The sequence below is a fragment of the Maniola hyperantus genome, chromosome 13 (genome assembly GCF_902806685.2).
Source record: "Maniola hyperantus chromosome 13, iAphHyp1.2, whole genome shotgun sequence".
Classification (NCBI taxonomy): Eukaryota; Metazoa; Arthropoda; class Insecta; order Lepidoptera; family Nymphalidae; genus Maniola; species Maniola hyperantus.
This window is the reverse complement of record NC_048548.1, coordinates 5,633,406-5,651,375: the sequence shown is the minus strand read 5'-3', so window position 1 is coordinate 5,651,375 and position 17,970 is coordinate 5,633,406. Positions and strand designations below refer to the sequence as shown.

At 37.7% G+C, this 17,970-nt stretch overlaps 2 protein-coding genes across 3 annotated transcripts in view; both read right to left on the bottom strand.

Moving 5' to 3' along the window:
• Nucleotides 1-17,970, bottom strand: part of LOC117987946 (lysophospholipid acyltransferase 7-like) — a 300,396-nt gene that overhangs the window by 30,305 nt on the left and 252,121 nt on the right. The window lies entirely within an intron of this gene.
• The window catches only part of LOC117987724 (putative inorganic phosphate cotransporter), a 37,482-nt gene that overhangs the window by 3,093 nt on the left and 16,419 nt on the right, over nucleotides 1-17,970 (bottom strand). For both annotated transcript variants that reach the window (XM_034974766.2, XM_034974767.2), the window contains exons 2-7: nucleotides 6,578-6,762; nucleotides 4,301-4,540; nucleotides 3,785-3,994; nucleotides 3,283-3,447; nucleotides 2,456-2,672; nucleotides 506-744 (exon numbers count right to left, since the gene is read on the bottom strand). In XM_034974766.2, the coding sequence (XP_034830657.1) occupies nucleotides 506-744; nucleotides 2,456-2,672; nucleotides 3,283-3,447; nucleotides 3,785-3,994; nucleotides 4,301-4,540; nucleotides 6,578-6,762 (1,256 nt within the window). The remainder of the gene's footprint in view (nucleotides 1-505; nucleotides 745-2,455; nucleotides 2,673-3,282; nucleotides 3,448-3,784; nucleotides 3,995-4,300; nucleotides 4,541-6,577; nucleotides 6,763-17,970) is intronic.

Genomic DNA, 17,970 nt, shown 5'->3' with positions numbered 1-17,970 from the left:
ACCTACAGACGTCCACTGCTGTACATAGGTCTCTCGTAGCGACTTCCACACGCCACGGTCTTGGGCCGCCTGAATCCAGGTGCTCCCTGCAACTCGTCTGATGTCGTCCGTTCACCTAGTGGCGGGTCTTCCAACGCTGCGCCGTCCGGTGTGGGGTCGCCATTCCAGCACCTTGGGAATCTAACCTCTATCTAACTATGTGCCCTCGATGGACATAAATTTGTCCGTTTTCTCCCTTGCGTTAAGATTGTCTGGAAGAGATCGCTATTTAGCGATAAGACCGCCTTTTTGTACCTACTTTTTAAGATTTCTTTTTGTAACCTGTCATTTATGTTTTGTGGTGCAATAAATATACATACATACATACATACTCGTATAACACTAGGTGCATTCATCATCGGGTGGTGGGAAGTGGCTGGATGAAAAAGGCTGAGGACTGGGTGTAGTAACGCTCATCGGGAAATAGCTATAGGGCTCCACGGGTCAAGGGATGACGATTACTTACATCAGGAGTCAGCAGTCCAACAAGATACGGTGCGATGATTCCAGTGATCGCCCCAATGCCGTTCACAATCGCCATAATCGTACCCGCGTAGTTGCTGGTCAAATCCAAGGCGTTAACTTTCATGCCAGGGTAGAAAGCACCCATGAGTCCCATAGATGCTGTGAAGAGAATCACAACAGCTTCCGTATTACATCCCGAGTATGACGCCAGAATCATGCAGATACCCGGTCCAACGGATGCTGAAAATAAGAACATAAAAGTTATTTTGGGCACCACAAAAGACCTATACCTAATGTTACTTTGTCTAATGTGTGAGTGTGATGGACTGATTACGTCGCCCCCAACGTTTTTTTTAAATCATATGTAAAGGCCTGCGCTTGATTGCAATCACACTGTGATTGCAATCAAGCGCATTATCACACCAAATAGTATCTAAAATGATGCAGTCTAAGGTGGAGCGTGCCTGCCTATAAGATAGCTATTCCCTCTTCTTTGAAGGTTCCGAGTTGTATAGGTAATACAATATGCTCTTAAGGTTCTGTAAATACATCGTGAAATCTTCAGCACAAAGATGCTGAAACAATCCATAAAGAGACGAAGAATCAGTAAAATATATCCAAAAAAGATTTAAGTTCCCAAGGAGTTAGATTACCACACTTTGATTACTTAAGATTTCCGTATGCTGATGGTATATCCGGTAAGTTAACTACGCTTTTGCAACACTTAATAATGTGGTTAGCTAAAACCAGTCTCTATCGTGATCGTGTGTAAAATCATTAAAGGTCTAAGTATTTGAGCTTGCAAAACTAAACGACATTTCACTTTCGCAAGCAACGGACGTGCATTCTAATTATCGACCTTGCAATGTCAATTAGCTTAATCTGCCGGAACACATCACAATACCTCGGCTTAAGTATTATGACACGCTTTCTCAAACGGCGAATGATTAGTATTCTTCGGGCCCTCGCGGATCTTAATCATGTACCTACCTACTGCAGTGGTTAAGCGAAACCTAATTGCTTAAATTGCTCAAGCAATTTATTCAAGCTATAGGTCTGATTTCCTCATCAACCGAGCTTTTACCGATTCCACTGTTCTTATCCTTAGGTGTAAATTGTAAAAATGTTTCTAATAAATCTTCGTGGTGTATTTTCTTAGAAAGATCAATCATTTAGGTTCGATGGAGATTCATCTTTTTTATTTTATAAACTTGCGAGATTCTGGGTCAGTTACAATTGTTTGTAAATGAATAACCAGCCCGGATACTTTGCTTGGTTGATGAGTTTATATGGGATATTAAAGTCATAGTCAAATTATTTATTCAAAGTAGGTATAAAACGCGACAGGTCGAGATGGCAATCGAAGTATGAGGCGGGGGGACGCTCCGCTCACCCGCACTTCACCCACGTTCGCCCGCACCGGGTTAGCGCGGGGGCTGTGCGGGGCGTTCCCACCCCGATTGTCATCTCGACCTGTCGGGTACTTTATTATTGTACAATTTTTGATAGCCAGTTGTTGGATTTGTAAGGTGATAATTAATATTTTCGTAATAATACCATATTGCTTTCATTTGCAATGGTATGATGTCACAAGTGAGGTCGTCAAACCAGTGAAACTTGTTTTAAATAAACATGAACTTGGATAATTTAACGTTATTATTTCATGACTTATTGGTTCAAATGTGTCGTTAATCAAAGCACGTGTCTTAATCATTATTTTTTCTGTAATTTTCTATCTTTTAAGAGTTTTCTGTTTGCTTTTTCTTGCAATTTCTTCCTACATTGTCTCAAAACCGCATTTGCCAGGTGTTGTTTCAGTTTAGTATTTAATCAGGATAGCGCAATAAAAATCTCTGAGTAAAACTACTCTCCCAAGTTTTCAGTTTCGCTATCCTAGGCAATCGGTCACATTCACACATTGTAGCAATATTTACTATAGGAAGGTACTTACCGATAGTCGTAAATGTCTTCCTTGAATTGGTCACGGTCATCCATTTCCTTTTAACAATCTTGTCGCACAGCCAACCGAAGATGATAGAACTTATCCACATGACAGCGTAAGGCAACGCAGCAAGCGTACCAGTCCTATGTATGTCGAATTTTAGCACACCAGTCATGTATTTCGGAAGATCTGTGACCATAGTGAAGTATCCGTAATCGTGACCAATCTGTGAAGAATATGTTTACCTTCTCAATTAAGTGGAAAATGATAAAATATTTGAACTACAGATGTGAATTTTCAAGGAATCCCGACTAAAAATATCCGTAACCACCGTAACATTGATTTGTGTGAAGTCCGCAATCTTGAAGCGTAATTTATTGACAATGTTCAATGGATAAGTACCTAACCACGCAAATATTGAAATAGGTATTTAGTTGAAATTCGTTTTTCCTTATATTGGTTACCATCTGCCGGCAAATTATTGTATTACCGGTGTATTGATATTCTAATTGAATAAGGTAAAAGATTTCAAAGGGCCTCGTTTGAATTTACAAAAGTTATGGCTAATAGATCGGTGTTAGTAGTATAGGTAGGTAGGTACATAAATTATTGTCATTGTCATTGAACCTCGGCTTGCCTACAGTTGCTTAATTTAGTCTTGCGGTTACATTACGGTAAACAAAATTCAGTAAGTCGGTAGGTATTTCAATTAACTGAATTTTGCAATTTTAGTCTGATTTCAAGACTTTCTATATCCCCTTCATAATTTTAAGTTCTGTCCATTTTGGATCATTGAAAATTATGAACCTTAGTTTTGTAGTTTCTCTTTTACATACCTGTGCGCAAACTAGAGCCCATAAGGGAACGGACATGAAAATTCCTTTCCATGGAATAGCTGAAGGTTGACTGTTGTGATGCCTGCCGAGAGCTTCTTCCAAATACTTCTTTTCTTTGTCCGAAATGTAGGGATGTGATTCGGGGTCATTGTAACACAGCAACGCCTGTAAATTAATTAAGTGGCTATAATTAAATGTTTTTCCGATTGTATAATTACTGTTCATAATGGCATTTCACTCAAAGCAAAGTTAAAATGTTTTTAATTCTGATATTTTTAAGGTGATCTATATGCCAACGCCATCGTTAAAAACTAAATTATAATCAAACTACCTATTAACTAACAAATTCCTACTCCTACAAAAGACTAGTATTTCTGCATGGCTTTGTAAATCTCAGTTTCTAAAACTAAGATAATTCTGTCCATTTATTAGAGAACTTTTCGCAACCCTTTATTAAGTATGTGGTGTAAGTATACTGTCATATTTAATTAGGAATACTCACCCATAAAATAAACCACAGGATGCCGATGCTACCGAAGAGATAAAACACTGATTGCCATTCGCCGGTCTCTTTGATTACAAGTCCTGAGAAATACGTCCCAGCAATGTTCCCAATTTGAGCACCTCCGAACACCAACGATCCCATACGTCCTCGCTCGGACACTGGCGCCCATCTAGCTAACATCGCGTTCAGGGCAGGAAACGTTGTACCCTAAAGAAATTTCAAGGACTTAGTTTATTAATACCTCTTCTATGCCCTAGCAACTAGCAAGTCATGGTATTAACCGGGTTCTACTTATAAGATTTCATTGCTATTTTTTATTTTTTTATTATCTGAATTTTACATTGCAAAGGATAGATAGGTACTCGGTTACAAGAAGTGTCCAAACTTTCCCAATTTAGCGGAACTCATGGGATTTTTTTCGTTTCCTTAAATTTTTTGGAAGAATTTTTCAATTTATGGAAGAAAGATAACAATCGTGATCTAGAAAAAACAGTCAAATCTATAATAATTTACCTCGCCCAAACCTTCCAGAACTCGTAATATGATAAGTCCCGTAGCACCTCCCATGTTCACTGCCCATGGAGTCAGCAGCGTGAACACAGCAGTGCTGAGCACGCCGAAGCCGAGGGAGTACTTCCCACCGAATCTTTCAGCCAACATGCCACCAGGTAAATGCGTTACTATGTAACCATAGTAAAATGCGCTGAGTATGATGCCTTGGGTTTCTTCGTCCCAATTGTATCCAGTAATTTCCTGTAAACAATAAGATTTTCTTTATTGACAACAATTTTAAACTTGACCTCTGTCTTGTAAATGGTAAGTAATTAAGATGGTCTAAGTTTGAAACCTTTTAAGGGGATGAAACCATTGACCACCAGGAGAGGAGAGGTGATTTTCAGCAACAGTGGTGAGAGGGTCGTCAACCTGCAGGTCTATTAAAGCTGCATCAATCATTGCTACAATCTCAATTACCTACTGTGGTTGGCAGAATTTATCCTCAACAATGCATTTTAGTCAATAGCGAGAGAGTGTCGGCTAATCAAAGGTGATTGCGATCGTCATTCGACACACTCACATTTTACCTATAAAATTCATCTTAGCGTAAGAGGTATTGTGTTTTAAAATCTTTGCTTATGTACGCCATTGCCGTGTTACTTGCGGCGATTACTATACCTAAATGCGTGAAAATAAAATCTGAGTCAAATTTGACAAATTAATTTGCAAGGTGACTGCTGCGCCGGAAGTCTCCAAAACTGGTGACCTAAGGGCAATTAGCATTTTTCAAGATCATTAACGTGATTAATGGAGTATTGTAGTATCTGTATGGTTAACTACTGGCTTGTGAATGTTTATGATTAGCTACTAACCTCACCTGTTTTTAATCAATTTGGGTTCTATTATCGATGTTACTACAAGACGTAAGCTGCCCATTACATAGATGTGTACATGATGGACATCACATATCTAGAATCTTGAAATCATTTACGCTTTTTTTCCTAACTCCGTCGGAGGAAGCTTGTGATTTTGAGAGTAAATGGCATAAGTTAGTTAATCTAAATTTGTAGGAGCTACCAGCGCTACCCAGTGCTCCAAATTCTAAATGCTACTTTATAAGCTTTTTTGAAGTTGTTCCGGTTAACTAAGTATAAATAGTTTTTCCTCCCTACGACCTACCTATTTTTGAATTTTGTTCACCTTGCCTTTGTTTAAGTAGGTAAGGAACTTGTTAACTTTATGCTTAAAATAGATTGAATCGCCGATCGTCTTTTTAATTAACTTTAAATTTTAAAAAAATCAATCGAAACCGTGAAACATTTTTAAATTGAATCGTTTTTATTATTCGCGTAAAGTGCAAACGATTTTAAGCGATTGATGATCGAGATTGCGATACTTTGTTTCGCTAAAGGATTAGTCACAGCGAACTTTTGCGGTCAGGGTCAAGTTGTGGCTTCCACTTTCAGATCAAATTGGTATTCGGTCGCGTAGGATTTATGACCGCACAACAAAGAGATCAAAGCAAAAACACGCGTTACATACCTATACTCTATGTAACTATATTGTGAAAGAGAACGTTTATAAACTAAGCGCAATAAAAATGCTTGCAGTTTTATTGCATTCTGTCCTAACTTTTTTGATGTATAAAAATCGTATCTACCCGTTCATACAATTATCTCGTGCTCCGAACGTCCCGTGTCCTACTGACATTTCGTCAAAGTATAGAGGAAACATAAAATTTTATTGTATCTTTAACTACGAAACCAATTTTTTTATTAAGTAACGCGAAAACGACGAAATGGCGTTATAAAAAGCTTTGCTAGTTTTGAAAACTCTACTACTCTACCTATGTCTACGTTCATAATTTCATGACACGTCGTATAATACACCGTAACTTCATCCACGTCACCAGGGCACGACCCGCCTTGGTAAGCCAATTCGTCGCGTGTCATATGTTCATAGAGTAAAGAACTTTACACACCTTGATATCATCTGTAACTTCATCCACGTCACCAGGGCACGATACCCGCCTTGGTAAGCCGATTCGTCGCGTGTCATATGTTCATAGAGTAAGGAACTTTACACACCTTGATATCATCTGTAACTTCATCCACGTCCCCAGGGCACGACCCGCCTTGGTAAGCCGATTCGTCGCGTGTCATATGTTCATAGAGTAAGGAACTTTACACACCTTGATATCATCTGTAACTTCATCCACGTCCCCAGGGCACGACCCGCCTTGGTAAGCCGATTCGTCGCGTGTCATATGTTCATAGAGTAAGGAATTTAGCGTACCTTGCTGTCATCTGTAACTTCATCTACGTCACCAGGGCACGAGCCGACTTCGTAGGCCGAGGTCGCCGCGTGCCGCCTCACCATCTGTGTAATGGCTATGTTCAGGCACACACGCATCGTATACGCATTCGCTACGGCCAGGAAACCCATAATGGCCATCACCCATCGTTGCGGTATCACGAATACTGTTGACAATAAAAAAAATTATCTACATGTAAATATATAAGTACCAAGTACGGTGAATGAGCGGATAGTTAAGATTTCCTCTCTCTCCCTGATAATAATTAGGTTCTTTTTAAATGAAAGAAAAGCAACAGCCTGGCATCAGTATCTACTTAGGTATAAAATAAATATATTATTAAAATACTTTATTATTAGGTAGGTACGTATAATTGCATCCTACATAATATAATTACACCGGCATTCGGCACTGAATAAAACTTAAACGTGCAATTTCATAACACAAGTCCATAATAATAGATATATTATTATTCCGTCAGTAGAACGATTGAAAATCTATGAGTATTTCTATAATAAAAATACGTCAGCGAAGCAATTACCTAGTTGGTTTATTGTGTATCTAGTGATTTAAATTTAATTAAAGATAACTTAATTACATCTATAAAATATTTAGCACAATAGATATTCATTATTATCTAGATAAAAGTTTAAAGGCTTCAGGTAGGAAAATGGGTAGGTAGGTGCAGGTGTTATGTTTATTGGAACTCTACTTGATGTAGGTATAGACCGCGACAGGCTGAGATGGCAATCGGGGTATGAGTCGGGGGAACGCCCCGTACACCCGGGTTAGCACGGGGGTTGTGCGGGGCGTTCCCTCCCCGATCGCCATCTCGACCTGTCGCGTACTATACCTACCTACCTACGTATTACTCGTATAGTACCTACTCGTGAGTTGTGGGCCAAGAGGGCTTTCTTATTATACATCTCAGTTAATATTTAAATAAGTGCCTAGGTAACACATTAAGTTACTAAGTACATAAGTAGTTGGAGGAAAGCTGAAGGCATACAGGAACTGCTTTCACAGATTGTCGAACTGTGAAATGAATATATTAGAGCCCGATCTTCACAGGTATCGTTATAATATATCATACACTGTATGATACCCTGCTAATGCGCTTTGGGCCAGCGTGGTAGACTATCACTGAGAGGAGACCTTTTCTCAGTAGTGGGCCGGTAATGGGTTGATCATGATTATGATGATGAGATGGTGCCCGCGTGGATTTAGTCTTAAAAATCCCGTAGGAACTCTTTGATTGTTCAGGATAAAAAATAGCCTTTCACTCTCCCTAACTACTTATACCCATGCAAAAAAATCACGTCGATCCGTTGCTCCGTTGCGACGTAATTGAAGGACAAACAAGGAACCAATAAACTAACAAACACACTTTCGCATTTATAATATGGGTAATAGTGATATGGGTAGTGATAGTACCTAAATAAGTAATTAGGATACCTAATAATACCTTCAATATCCTCACGCGGACGAAATCATTGGTTAAGTACCTACGGATAGGGATAGAAATCAACAAACTTAAAACTTACTTCAACTAGGTAAATTACTTTTAAAATAAACATTTTTAATTTTATACCTGCTAAGTAGGTACCTACATAATAAGAACTTATTACGTATTATTCGCAAGATCTTAAATTTCGCAATAACATTAGTCGGTATAGTAAAGTAAGGTTGATAGCTCCTCATCATAATAAATCGGTTTGTTAACTTAACTTCCGTTATATTATTCAAACAAATTAAGTGTAATATCAATTCGTAAGAGCAGTGGCCGTAAAGGTTGTAAATTCGATAAAAGGCCTAAGGAAAAACACAAACTTTAGACTTATATAGATGCCGACAATAATATGATGTCTCAAAGAAAAAATACTTTATTAGCAAAGGAGCTGATGCTTTCTGTATACTTATATTTTTTCTAGGGATGATCTTCTCAAATCAGCGCCTCCATAGCTCAACGGTTAAGGAGCGGACTGAATTCCGAAATGTTGCCAGTTCAAACCCCACCCGTTGCACTATTGTTGTGCCTACTCCTAGCATAAGCTTTTCGCTTAGTTGAAGCCTGGAGGGAAAGGGGAATATAAGTCATAATTAACACGGCTAATATTCTTTTTTTTTAAATGATGACAACATTAGCTAGATAAGTATACTCTAGAGTCTAGACTAAACTCATCTGTAGATCTGCGAAATCAGAAACCATTGAGAAAACCTTCGCTAGTGTGCTCACCCTGAAACGTCTAGCCGCTAACACAAATTTGTAACTCTACAATCATTGCGTTTCGTTTCAAAACAATGCATAACATCCAGTTTCCTTATTAAGTTTCCGCTTAATACGAAACCCATCGCGTAGATAATAAGGAATTTAGCGAAGAAAAACATCGTTCATGTCACAAATAATTACTAAGATCGGTTCAGATGGACAATAGCGAATAAGGCAGGCGAAGTTACTTACAGGGTGGCTAAAAACTAACTGATTATTTGTAAGTCAAATATTCGTCGTAGTCTCAACCTATGGACGACATAAAAAGATGTTTTAGTAAATCTTTAAAAAAGAATATGACCTGTTTTCAACAGGGTTGAATAAAACCAGTTTGCTTAAAACATGTTTAAAAGTGTCTTTTACAACAAAAAACATTTTTAAAATACTTGGCCAGCCGTTTTAAATCTTGGTCTTAGCGGAAACCCGAAAATTATCTTTTTTTAATCCACTTTTGGTTTTCTCTTTTATTGATATGAAAGAAGATGGATAGATAAGTAGATATAACAGAAAAACGTACGTTAAAGACGTCCGTATAACGATTCAAATGCAAACCTTAGAAACAATCCTTGCTATTTCCGACACTTACAAGGCCAGACATTTTTAAAATTTATAATTATTTTTATGTATATTTTGAAACATGCACATTATTTGTAACTCAACTAATTAAAAACAAGTATTTAATTTTAGGATGAACTGTAAAAGAGTTTTATAAGTGAAACCTAATATTTTTTTTAATTTTCTGTAACTATTTTCGGGACAACCTGTACAGTTTAATTGTTAGTAAGTTCCATATGACGTACAGTGTGCACTGTACCATGTCGAGGCTGGGAGCGTTGTCAAATCAATTGATCAAGTCCCCAACGTAATAGTTTTACTTACTCATTGTTGTACGAAATTGTTGAAACACAATGTGATTGACCAGCAACCACCGTAAAGCTCTCGAGGCTAGTAATAATTACCTATTTAAGTATTGAATGCTAATTATTATAATTACTTACTAAGAAGTTGCGTAGGTAAATAGTAGGGATTGTATATTGTGTAAGGCACTACTAATTCTGTGATTGTGTGGTATTGTATGGTAGGTAGGTACCTACAGTCCAAACTTATTAGGATTGAAATTGTCTATTGAATAAGTAATTGTTTGATTTTTTATTATCGAATACAGTTTTGCTCTTGACCTGTTCGTATTTGTAAATCGGAACTTGGCAGTTGCTAATTACCTACCCTACCTACTTACCTATCGAACTGCAGCAATTTTACTTGTAGAGCCATAGGTAGCTCCGGCTAATCTAATAGCCGAAGTCTGAATCATAATCATCAACCTATCGCCAGCCCATTACTGAGCACAGGTATCCCCTCAGAATCAGAAGGGTATAGAACAAATAACAATATCCACAACGCCTGGCTAGTCAGGTGAGGATTGGTAGACTTCACACACCCTTGAGAACATTATGCAGAATTCTCAGGCATGTAGGTACCTACTAGGTTATCACCGCTTCTGAAGTCTGAATACAATATGTAATTTTTACACTCTCAAATCACACGAGTAGATATCTCGTGTGCTCAAATCCCCTCGGTAGCCGTCCACAGCTATTAGGAAGCTACCAAGAAACCGAGAGGACTATCATCACAGTTTAACGAAATACTACCAGTTGTTCGACAACTTTGAAGTCTAACGATGCCGCCGCTCGTGTAGGTATATACGTGTTCCTACGCAAATATGCAAGGGTTGTCACAAAATTGGGATTAAAATCGCGGGGAAATCGGTGAAATTTTAGACCCTTGTTCTGTTTAGAATTCGTATAGCATCCGTAGACAGAACAGCAATGCACCATTTTATGATAGAACTTACTAAACGACACTTAAAATATTTAAAACCACGCTCAAGTAAACCCTCGTCCATCAATCACGCAGACTACGCGAATCTGTGTGCAGCGGGCCGCGCCGCCCGCGCTCCGCAACCCATCCCACCGTTGCTCTGTACAAGTACATTCGTAATTGGACTGTATATTTCAAGGCTGTGCTATCATTGTACCTAGGTAGGTATAGATGTCAGATCACGAACAAAATGCCATCGCTCAAGTGGCCAGGTTTTTCAAAAATGAGAACAAAAATATTTATTCTAACCTAAGCAATAATCTTTTGTTATTTGAAATAAGGTCAAACTATTATTTTTGCTTTTATTCTTCGGGCTGCTTTTGAAGCACTTACAAATCCTGTAGATACTCATATCGCTGATTTAAACGCATCCGTCTCGTAGACGTCGTTTCTTAGATTGACCATACCGAAAGTCGATCATAGCAACATACCTAATGATTTTATGGGTTTTACTCAGAACAATAGCTTCTTTATTCAGGGCCATCATTTGTCATTGGTAGACCACAGAAATGGACGTAACGTGGTAATATTTCCGTTTCATTAGGAAGGTACCTACTGCTTTGGAATATTAAGAGAGTCGAGCCCGTTAAAATTCCCGTTGAGGAGCTCAAATTGTGACTATGGTGTCTAAATGGTAAGGTAAAAATTTAGGACACTCCGATTGGCTCGACTAGTTTCATGTTTGGTCCTAGAAGTACTTGCTTAACTGTCAGAAAAATCATAGGTCACGCAGCCTCTACGACGCACGGTATCTTCTACTTTTAAGAAGGTGGTTGTAAGCGGTTATAGTAGCCCTTATCACTTTGAACATTGACAATAATTGCGATCTCTCAGTCAGTTTCTATCTCAGTTTCCAATTTTCCATCCATTATCTACGGGTTTTTGCTAGTAACCTGCTTAGGTACAAATGTACATTTGAATCTGATATTTGGTTAGTAGGTAGGTGAAACTTTAAAGATAATTTAATTAAATTATCAAAATATGGGTAATGAGGTAGATAATATAGTTTAAAATAATATGTGAAAAATTATAATAATTAAATAATGCATGCTTTTGTGTGTACTTACTAAAGTGTTTACAAAATCTCCGTTTATGTGACCATTATAATTAAATATCTTTAAATCGAATTTTACTTTGGATAGAATGGTTAAAAGTCTTTCCGGCTGAATCGTCATTAGCTCTACCATTGGTGCGTCATATTATTCCTTATAGGAGTACCCCGGCATTCCAATAAGCCGGGTTACCCTACACGCGGTCCGCCCGAATCATCAGTGTCGTTCGCCCATAATGATACACCACAAAAAAGTTGCAATGTGGAGAAACCGGGCACACTCCCGCCGACTTGATTACCTAAATTGGCATTGGTATTGAGAAACTCGTTAGAAGTGTTAGTTTTTGTCGATGTCCACGCAGATTTCTATTGAACCGCGGTTGCATTCCGGCGTCATACGATCCCGTCGGCCAATGGCGGTACGGAACCAGTTGCCATCGGTAGACAGGCTGGCGTTCGTTTTGCACCATTAAGCCTTGGACACACACAAAGCGCGACGGAAACTGCAATCTACATGCGGCATGACATCACACTGAACGTACATCTACGCGTGTACCTTTTTTGGTTAACAATGGGAAAATCTCCTCAGATACCCGATGTCCTAGGCAAGACTTTTTTGACAAGATTTTACCAACTGAAACCCCTTCGGTGACCACCTCAGTGCATATTTCAAATCTCTAAAATCTCTTAAGACGCATCAGTGTCTACCTTCAGCTACGCCCGCCCACTGGGCTCGTCCTACGATTTGACAAAGAACGATTGAAAAAATTGGCAAATTGAAAAATTATAAAACCGTGAATTTGTAGTTACATCACAAAAAAGTATTATTTTACGGTGCAATGGTACGGAACCCTTCGTGTGCGACTGCGACTCGCACTTGACCGGTTTTTAAACGCTTGAACTTTTCCAGAAAAATATTGTAAATTAATAATTTATTGACTTCCACTGAAGTGAAAATGTTAACTCAGGTGTATGCAGGCACACGGCGAACGTTATGAAGTTATGAATTTAAAGTTTGTTTGATCAGCCGTATTGTAGAGAATAGAGCACGAATACAAAGATTAAAGTTAAGTAGGTAGGTACTTATTAGAGAATTCATTATTAGCATAATATTATGATGCTAGGTACATATACCCGTGGCCAAGCAATTTATTAAATTTATTTTTTATTACCTGTACTTTATTCCTGGAATGCATATAATCGTAGCGTAGCAACGCGTAGAATTAGAAATATTTACGTGGGAACCTAAGTTTTTTCATTGGGTTATGTTAATCTATATATTATATAAAATTCAAAGTCCTGACTGACTGACTGACTGACTGACTGACATAGATATCAACGCATAGCCTACACCGCTGGTCCTAAAGACATGAAATTTGAAGGGTCTATTCTTTGTACAGAGTAGGTATCCAATAAGAAAGTATTTTTCGAAATTCCACCCCTAAGTGGGTTAAATGGGGGATGGAAGTTTGTATGAAAGTCGCTCATTTTTCAAGTTATTTGCATGAAAATTGGTATTTGGGTTTTCGGTTACAAATGAAGAAATACGTGTTTCAGGATTTTTGGAAAATTTGTCCATAAGGGTGGTAAATAGGGGATGAAAGATTGTATGGGAAAGTTTTAATTATTGATATTATAATTGACTTGAAATTTGGAAAGTAGGTTTTTTCTTGAGGTTAGGTGTCAGCTAAGAAACGACTATTGGTATTTAGGTTTATTTTACACCACCTCCCATTGTCCATTTGTTCGTTTTCTCCCTAGCGTTAAGGTTGTCTGGAAGAGATCGCTATTTAGCGATAAGGCCGCCTTTTTGTACCTACTTATTAAGATTTCTTTTTGTAACCTGTCATTTGTGTTTCTGTGGTGCAATAAAGTATATACATACATACATACTATGCTAAAATCCCCCAAACGCCCCCCCCCCCCCCCCCCTAAAGGAGTGAAATGGGGTTGGAAGTTTATATGTGTTATTCGGTGCTGTTCAGAGTGCGTGTCCTGATGTTATAATGTTTGTTTCTGAAAAAAAATGCCATTTGTTTCCTGTAGGCCACGCGGGCGAAGCCCCGGGCAGAAGCTAGTTACTTACATATTTATTTTCGCACACTGATTTCCAAGGTGCTTAAAAATATTTAAAAACCCCATGCCTTGAGTTTTTCTACGTTTTCCCAATTTTTTTCTGCATAACTTGGAGGCAGTAATGCGTGCTGGCGGGTGCCGAATTCCTTGCTAATGCCAACAAAAACTGGTAAAATAAAATAAAAGTAGGTAGGTACCAAACAAAAAGCTACAAAAATTCACAACAATGAGTAGAGCGTGTAAAATAATTGCTGGCTTCTTGCGAAACCGGTTTTCAGTATAAGTATAATCTCTATATTATTTATTAATTAATGACTAAGAAGTGATCTAAATATATAAAATGAAAAGCTGACTGACTGACTAGGTAACTGACTGACTGATGTATCAACGCAAAGCTTAAACTACTGAACCGATCGGACTGAAATTTGGCATGGAGGTAGCTATTATGACGTAGACATTCGCTAAGAAGAGATTTTTGAAAATTCAACCCTAATTGGGGTTTGAAATTTATTTGTGCAGTCCAAGCGGTCAAAGTCACGGGTATACGCTAGTTATAATATATTATTTAAACTTTAAAAGCATTTTGTCAAAAATTAGTTCCTAGGTAGGTTCTTTAAGTTTAGTTTCTAAGGTAGTTTCAATCGAAAAAAATTCCTAGTTTAATTTTTCTTATTTATATTATACATACTTCACATAGTTTTAGTTGGTAAAGGTACGGACGAATAAAATATTTATGTTTCATAGATGTGCATCAGACCATACACTCTGTTCGTTAAACATGGTTAAAAAGTTTTAGCACGTCAGTTGTTTTATTTTTATGCATAAAGAACTAATTATTATTTTTCTTTAAAATTCACTTCAAAGGTAGGTTCAATACATTCAATATCACGATCGGTGAATACCTCATAAAATGCAAGATAACAAATTGAAAAACATGAATGCGTTCCAAAAACAAACTAAATTTTATAAAAAAAACACATTTGGAAATGGCACCATAGACCCGCTATATTGATTCTCGGGATGATAATGTAAGAATGCTAATGATAAGTACCCTTTACATTCAAATCTGTTCAGAAATTTAGAACTTAGAAGCTATGGCGGTGGAATAAAAATACATTATATTATCCACATGATATTTATACATAGGTACCGTCCTACACCTGAAAAAATTACACTTATTTTTTTCTTGCAGTCGCGTGTGAAAAGATCGCGATCGATTGGTTTGCCTTCGCGTGGATTTTATTTAATTCATTTATTTCTATTGCGAAAACAATGATTATTTTGCTATAATATATCATATTTCTTATGCATATTAGTAATTGTGAAGCGTGAACGATCTATTCTCATGCGGAAGGTATAGAAACAGTGCATTCCGATACAATATTTCCATTGACTGGTATGTTGCATTGTACTTTATAAAGTAATCCTTCATAAATCATAATTCAATAGACAAGTAGATACTTATTTTGATCTATCTTAAAACTATTTTCAAGGAATTGTAGGTATTTATGTTTCTAATCATAATTTTGTCATAATCTACCTAGACATGTTGCTTGTCTGCCTTCATTAAAATCATCCAATTTGATACCTACCTAATAAAAACATGAAATTGGAGCTATAGAGACAACACTAAGTAGGTATATTAGTTCCCTTATTATAAATGCGAAAGTGTATTTGTTTGTTGGTTTGATGGTTTGTCCTTCAATGACGCCGCAACGGTGCAACGGATTGACATGATTTTTGCATGGATATAGATAAAGACCTGGAAAATGACATAGGCTACTTTTTATCCCGGAAAATCAAAGAGTTCCCACGGGTTTTTTAAAAACCTAATTCCACGCGAACGGAGTCGCGGGCACCAGCTACCTAGTACCTAACTAAAAATCCCAATTATATTTTAATTCGAACTTTTAGGCCTCCTACGCACTGGCGACCATAGACGCGGCCAGGCCGCCGCGGCTATGGTCGCCGGTGCGTAGGCAAGCGCGACATGTGGACGGCCGAAAAATTTGCAGTCGACTTCATTGGACTTTATTGGAGTAATCATTTGATGCTAAATCCCATAAACCTCTTCTATTTTCAACTTCAATTATGAACCTTTCCGTGTCGAAATTGGCCATTGTAAAATAATCACTCTGTAGCTAGCTACACGTCTGGTCGCCGCGGCCGATGCGGTAGCACTGATGAATTTTAATACAGAAGTGATGTTCTCGACGGCCACGATTGGTCGCTGGTCGCGTGGCATCAAATTGGACGCCGCGGCCAACGGTGGCCGCTGGTCGCTGGCCGCTAAGTGCGTAGGGGCTATAGCGATTGCCATATAAAGTCCAGAATTCACTGGCCGCCGCGGCCAGGTCGCGGCGACCATGGTCGCCAGTGCGTAGGAGGCCTAAGTTCAAGATTTTGTTTTTTACTAAAATGACGACGGAATCCTGCCTTACGCGTATTTCGACAAGTAGGTACCTATCTGACCAATTTTTAAACCAGTTTTTATATTATCATGTAATGTAAGGCAAGGGTGATCATAAACATAAAAAGTAAATTGTAAAGATATACTTACTCGTATGTTATCTATACCTGACTTGAGTATTTTATTAACATAAAATACAAATAAATGAAGCAGGTAAGTAACATATTTATTTAAAGTAAAACAGTTTTAACCTTCAATACAGATCCATCCGAAAAAAGTTCTAAAAAAATCGTGAGGAATGATAAATCGTAATTCTTTGCAACGCTGCATCCCGGACTATTACTTTTTATATTATTTGTATGTGCTGCATAGCTTCTAGGTAAAATAAATAAAAAAATAAAATTACTTAGGCACTTATTGCTCTACCATATAAATAAACTGATTATTTTTTCATGAAAAGGGTCTGTTTGACCATTTTGCAACAAATAAGAAGTTTGTAAACTAAATTATTTACATGAACAAGTCTTCTCGTACTGGCGCCACACGAGTAGATATCCTGGAGCTATCCATACTAATATTGTAAATGCGAAAATGTGTCTGTCTGTTTGTCTATCTGTCTGTCTGCCCGTGTGCTAGTTTTTCACGGTCCATCTGTTTAACCGATTTTGATTAAATTTGGTAGGTAGGTATAGATAGCTTGCATCCCGGGGAAGAACTACACTTTTGATCTCGAAAATCAGAGTTCCCACGGGATTTTTAAAAACCTAAATCCACGCGGATGAAGTCGCGGGCATCATCTAGTTTATTATAACTTATAACACCAAGACGTGTCTACATTTATTACAATATCTACATTTATTATAGGTAAAGATTGTAAGTTTGTTTGTAGGCGGTAATCTCTGGAACTACTGAACCGATTTTGAAAATTCTTTCACCATTGGAAAGTGAAGTTATTCCTGAGTGACATATTATAGGCTATATTTTTTTTTAAATAGAGATCTTTTTTTGTAAAAATTGTAATAAGCTACCCGTACGAAGCCGGGGCGGGTCGCTAGTTAGCAATAAAAATTGTAAAATTCAAATTGCGGTAGCTATTTTCCAATAAAAATGTTGCAGAAATTGACTTGTTGGGAATTTTTACAAAATTCAAATAACGTGCAAGTGCTAACTAAAGCTGGCTTCTGCAAGTTTTATTGCTAGTATACCGCATAACAGATTGAAATCAAATGAAACCGTCAACTTTCGCAACTTGGCCTTCCCGCGTTTTTATCTTCATGTTTTTAGGGTTCCGTACCTTCAAAGGAAAAAGGAACCCTTACTGGATTACTTTGTTGTCTGTCTGTCTGTCCGTCTGTCTATCGTGCCTGTCAAGAAAACCTTAAAGGTACTTTCCGTTGACCTAGAATCATGAAATTTGGCAGATAGGTAGGTAGGTGGCGCATAGTGCAAGCAAAGGAAATAATACGAAAACTGTGAATTTGTGGTCACTTCACAAAAAAAAACATGTACAAATAATTATTAGTACTTAATTATGTTCAACTTTCAAAGTAAGACACCAAGTATGATGTGAAGGGCTTTACCTGTAGATTTTAAAACAGATTATTATGATTTATTTTTACCCACAATAGTTTTTTAATATCGGAATTATTACATTACGGAACCCTCGGTGCGCGAGTCTGACTCGCACTTG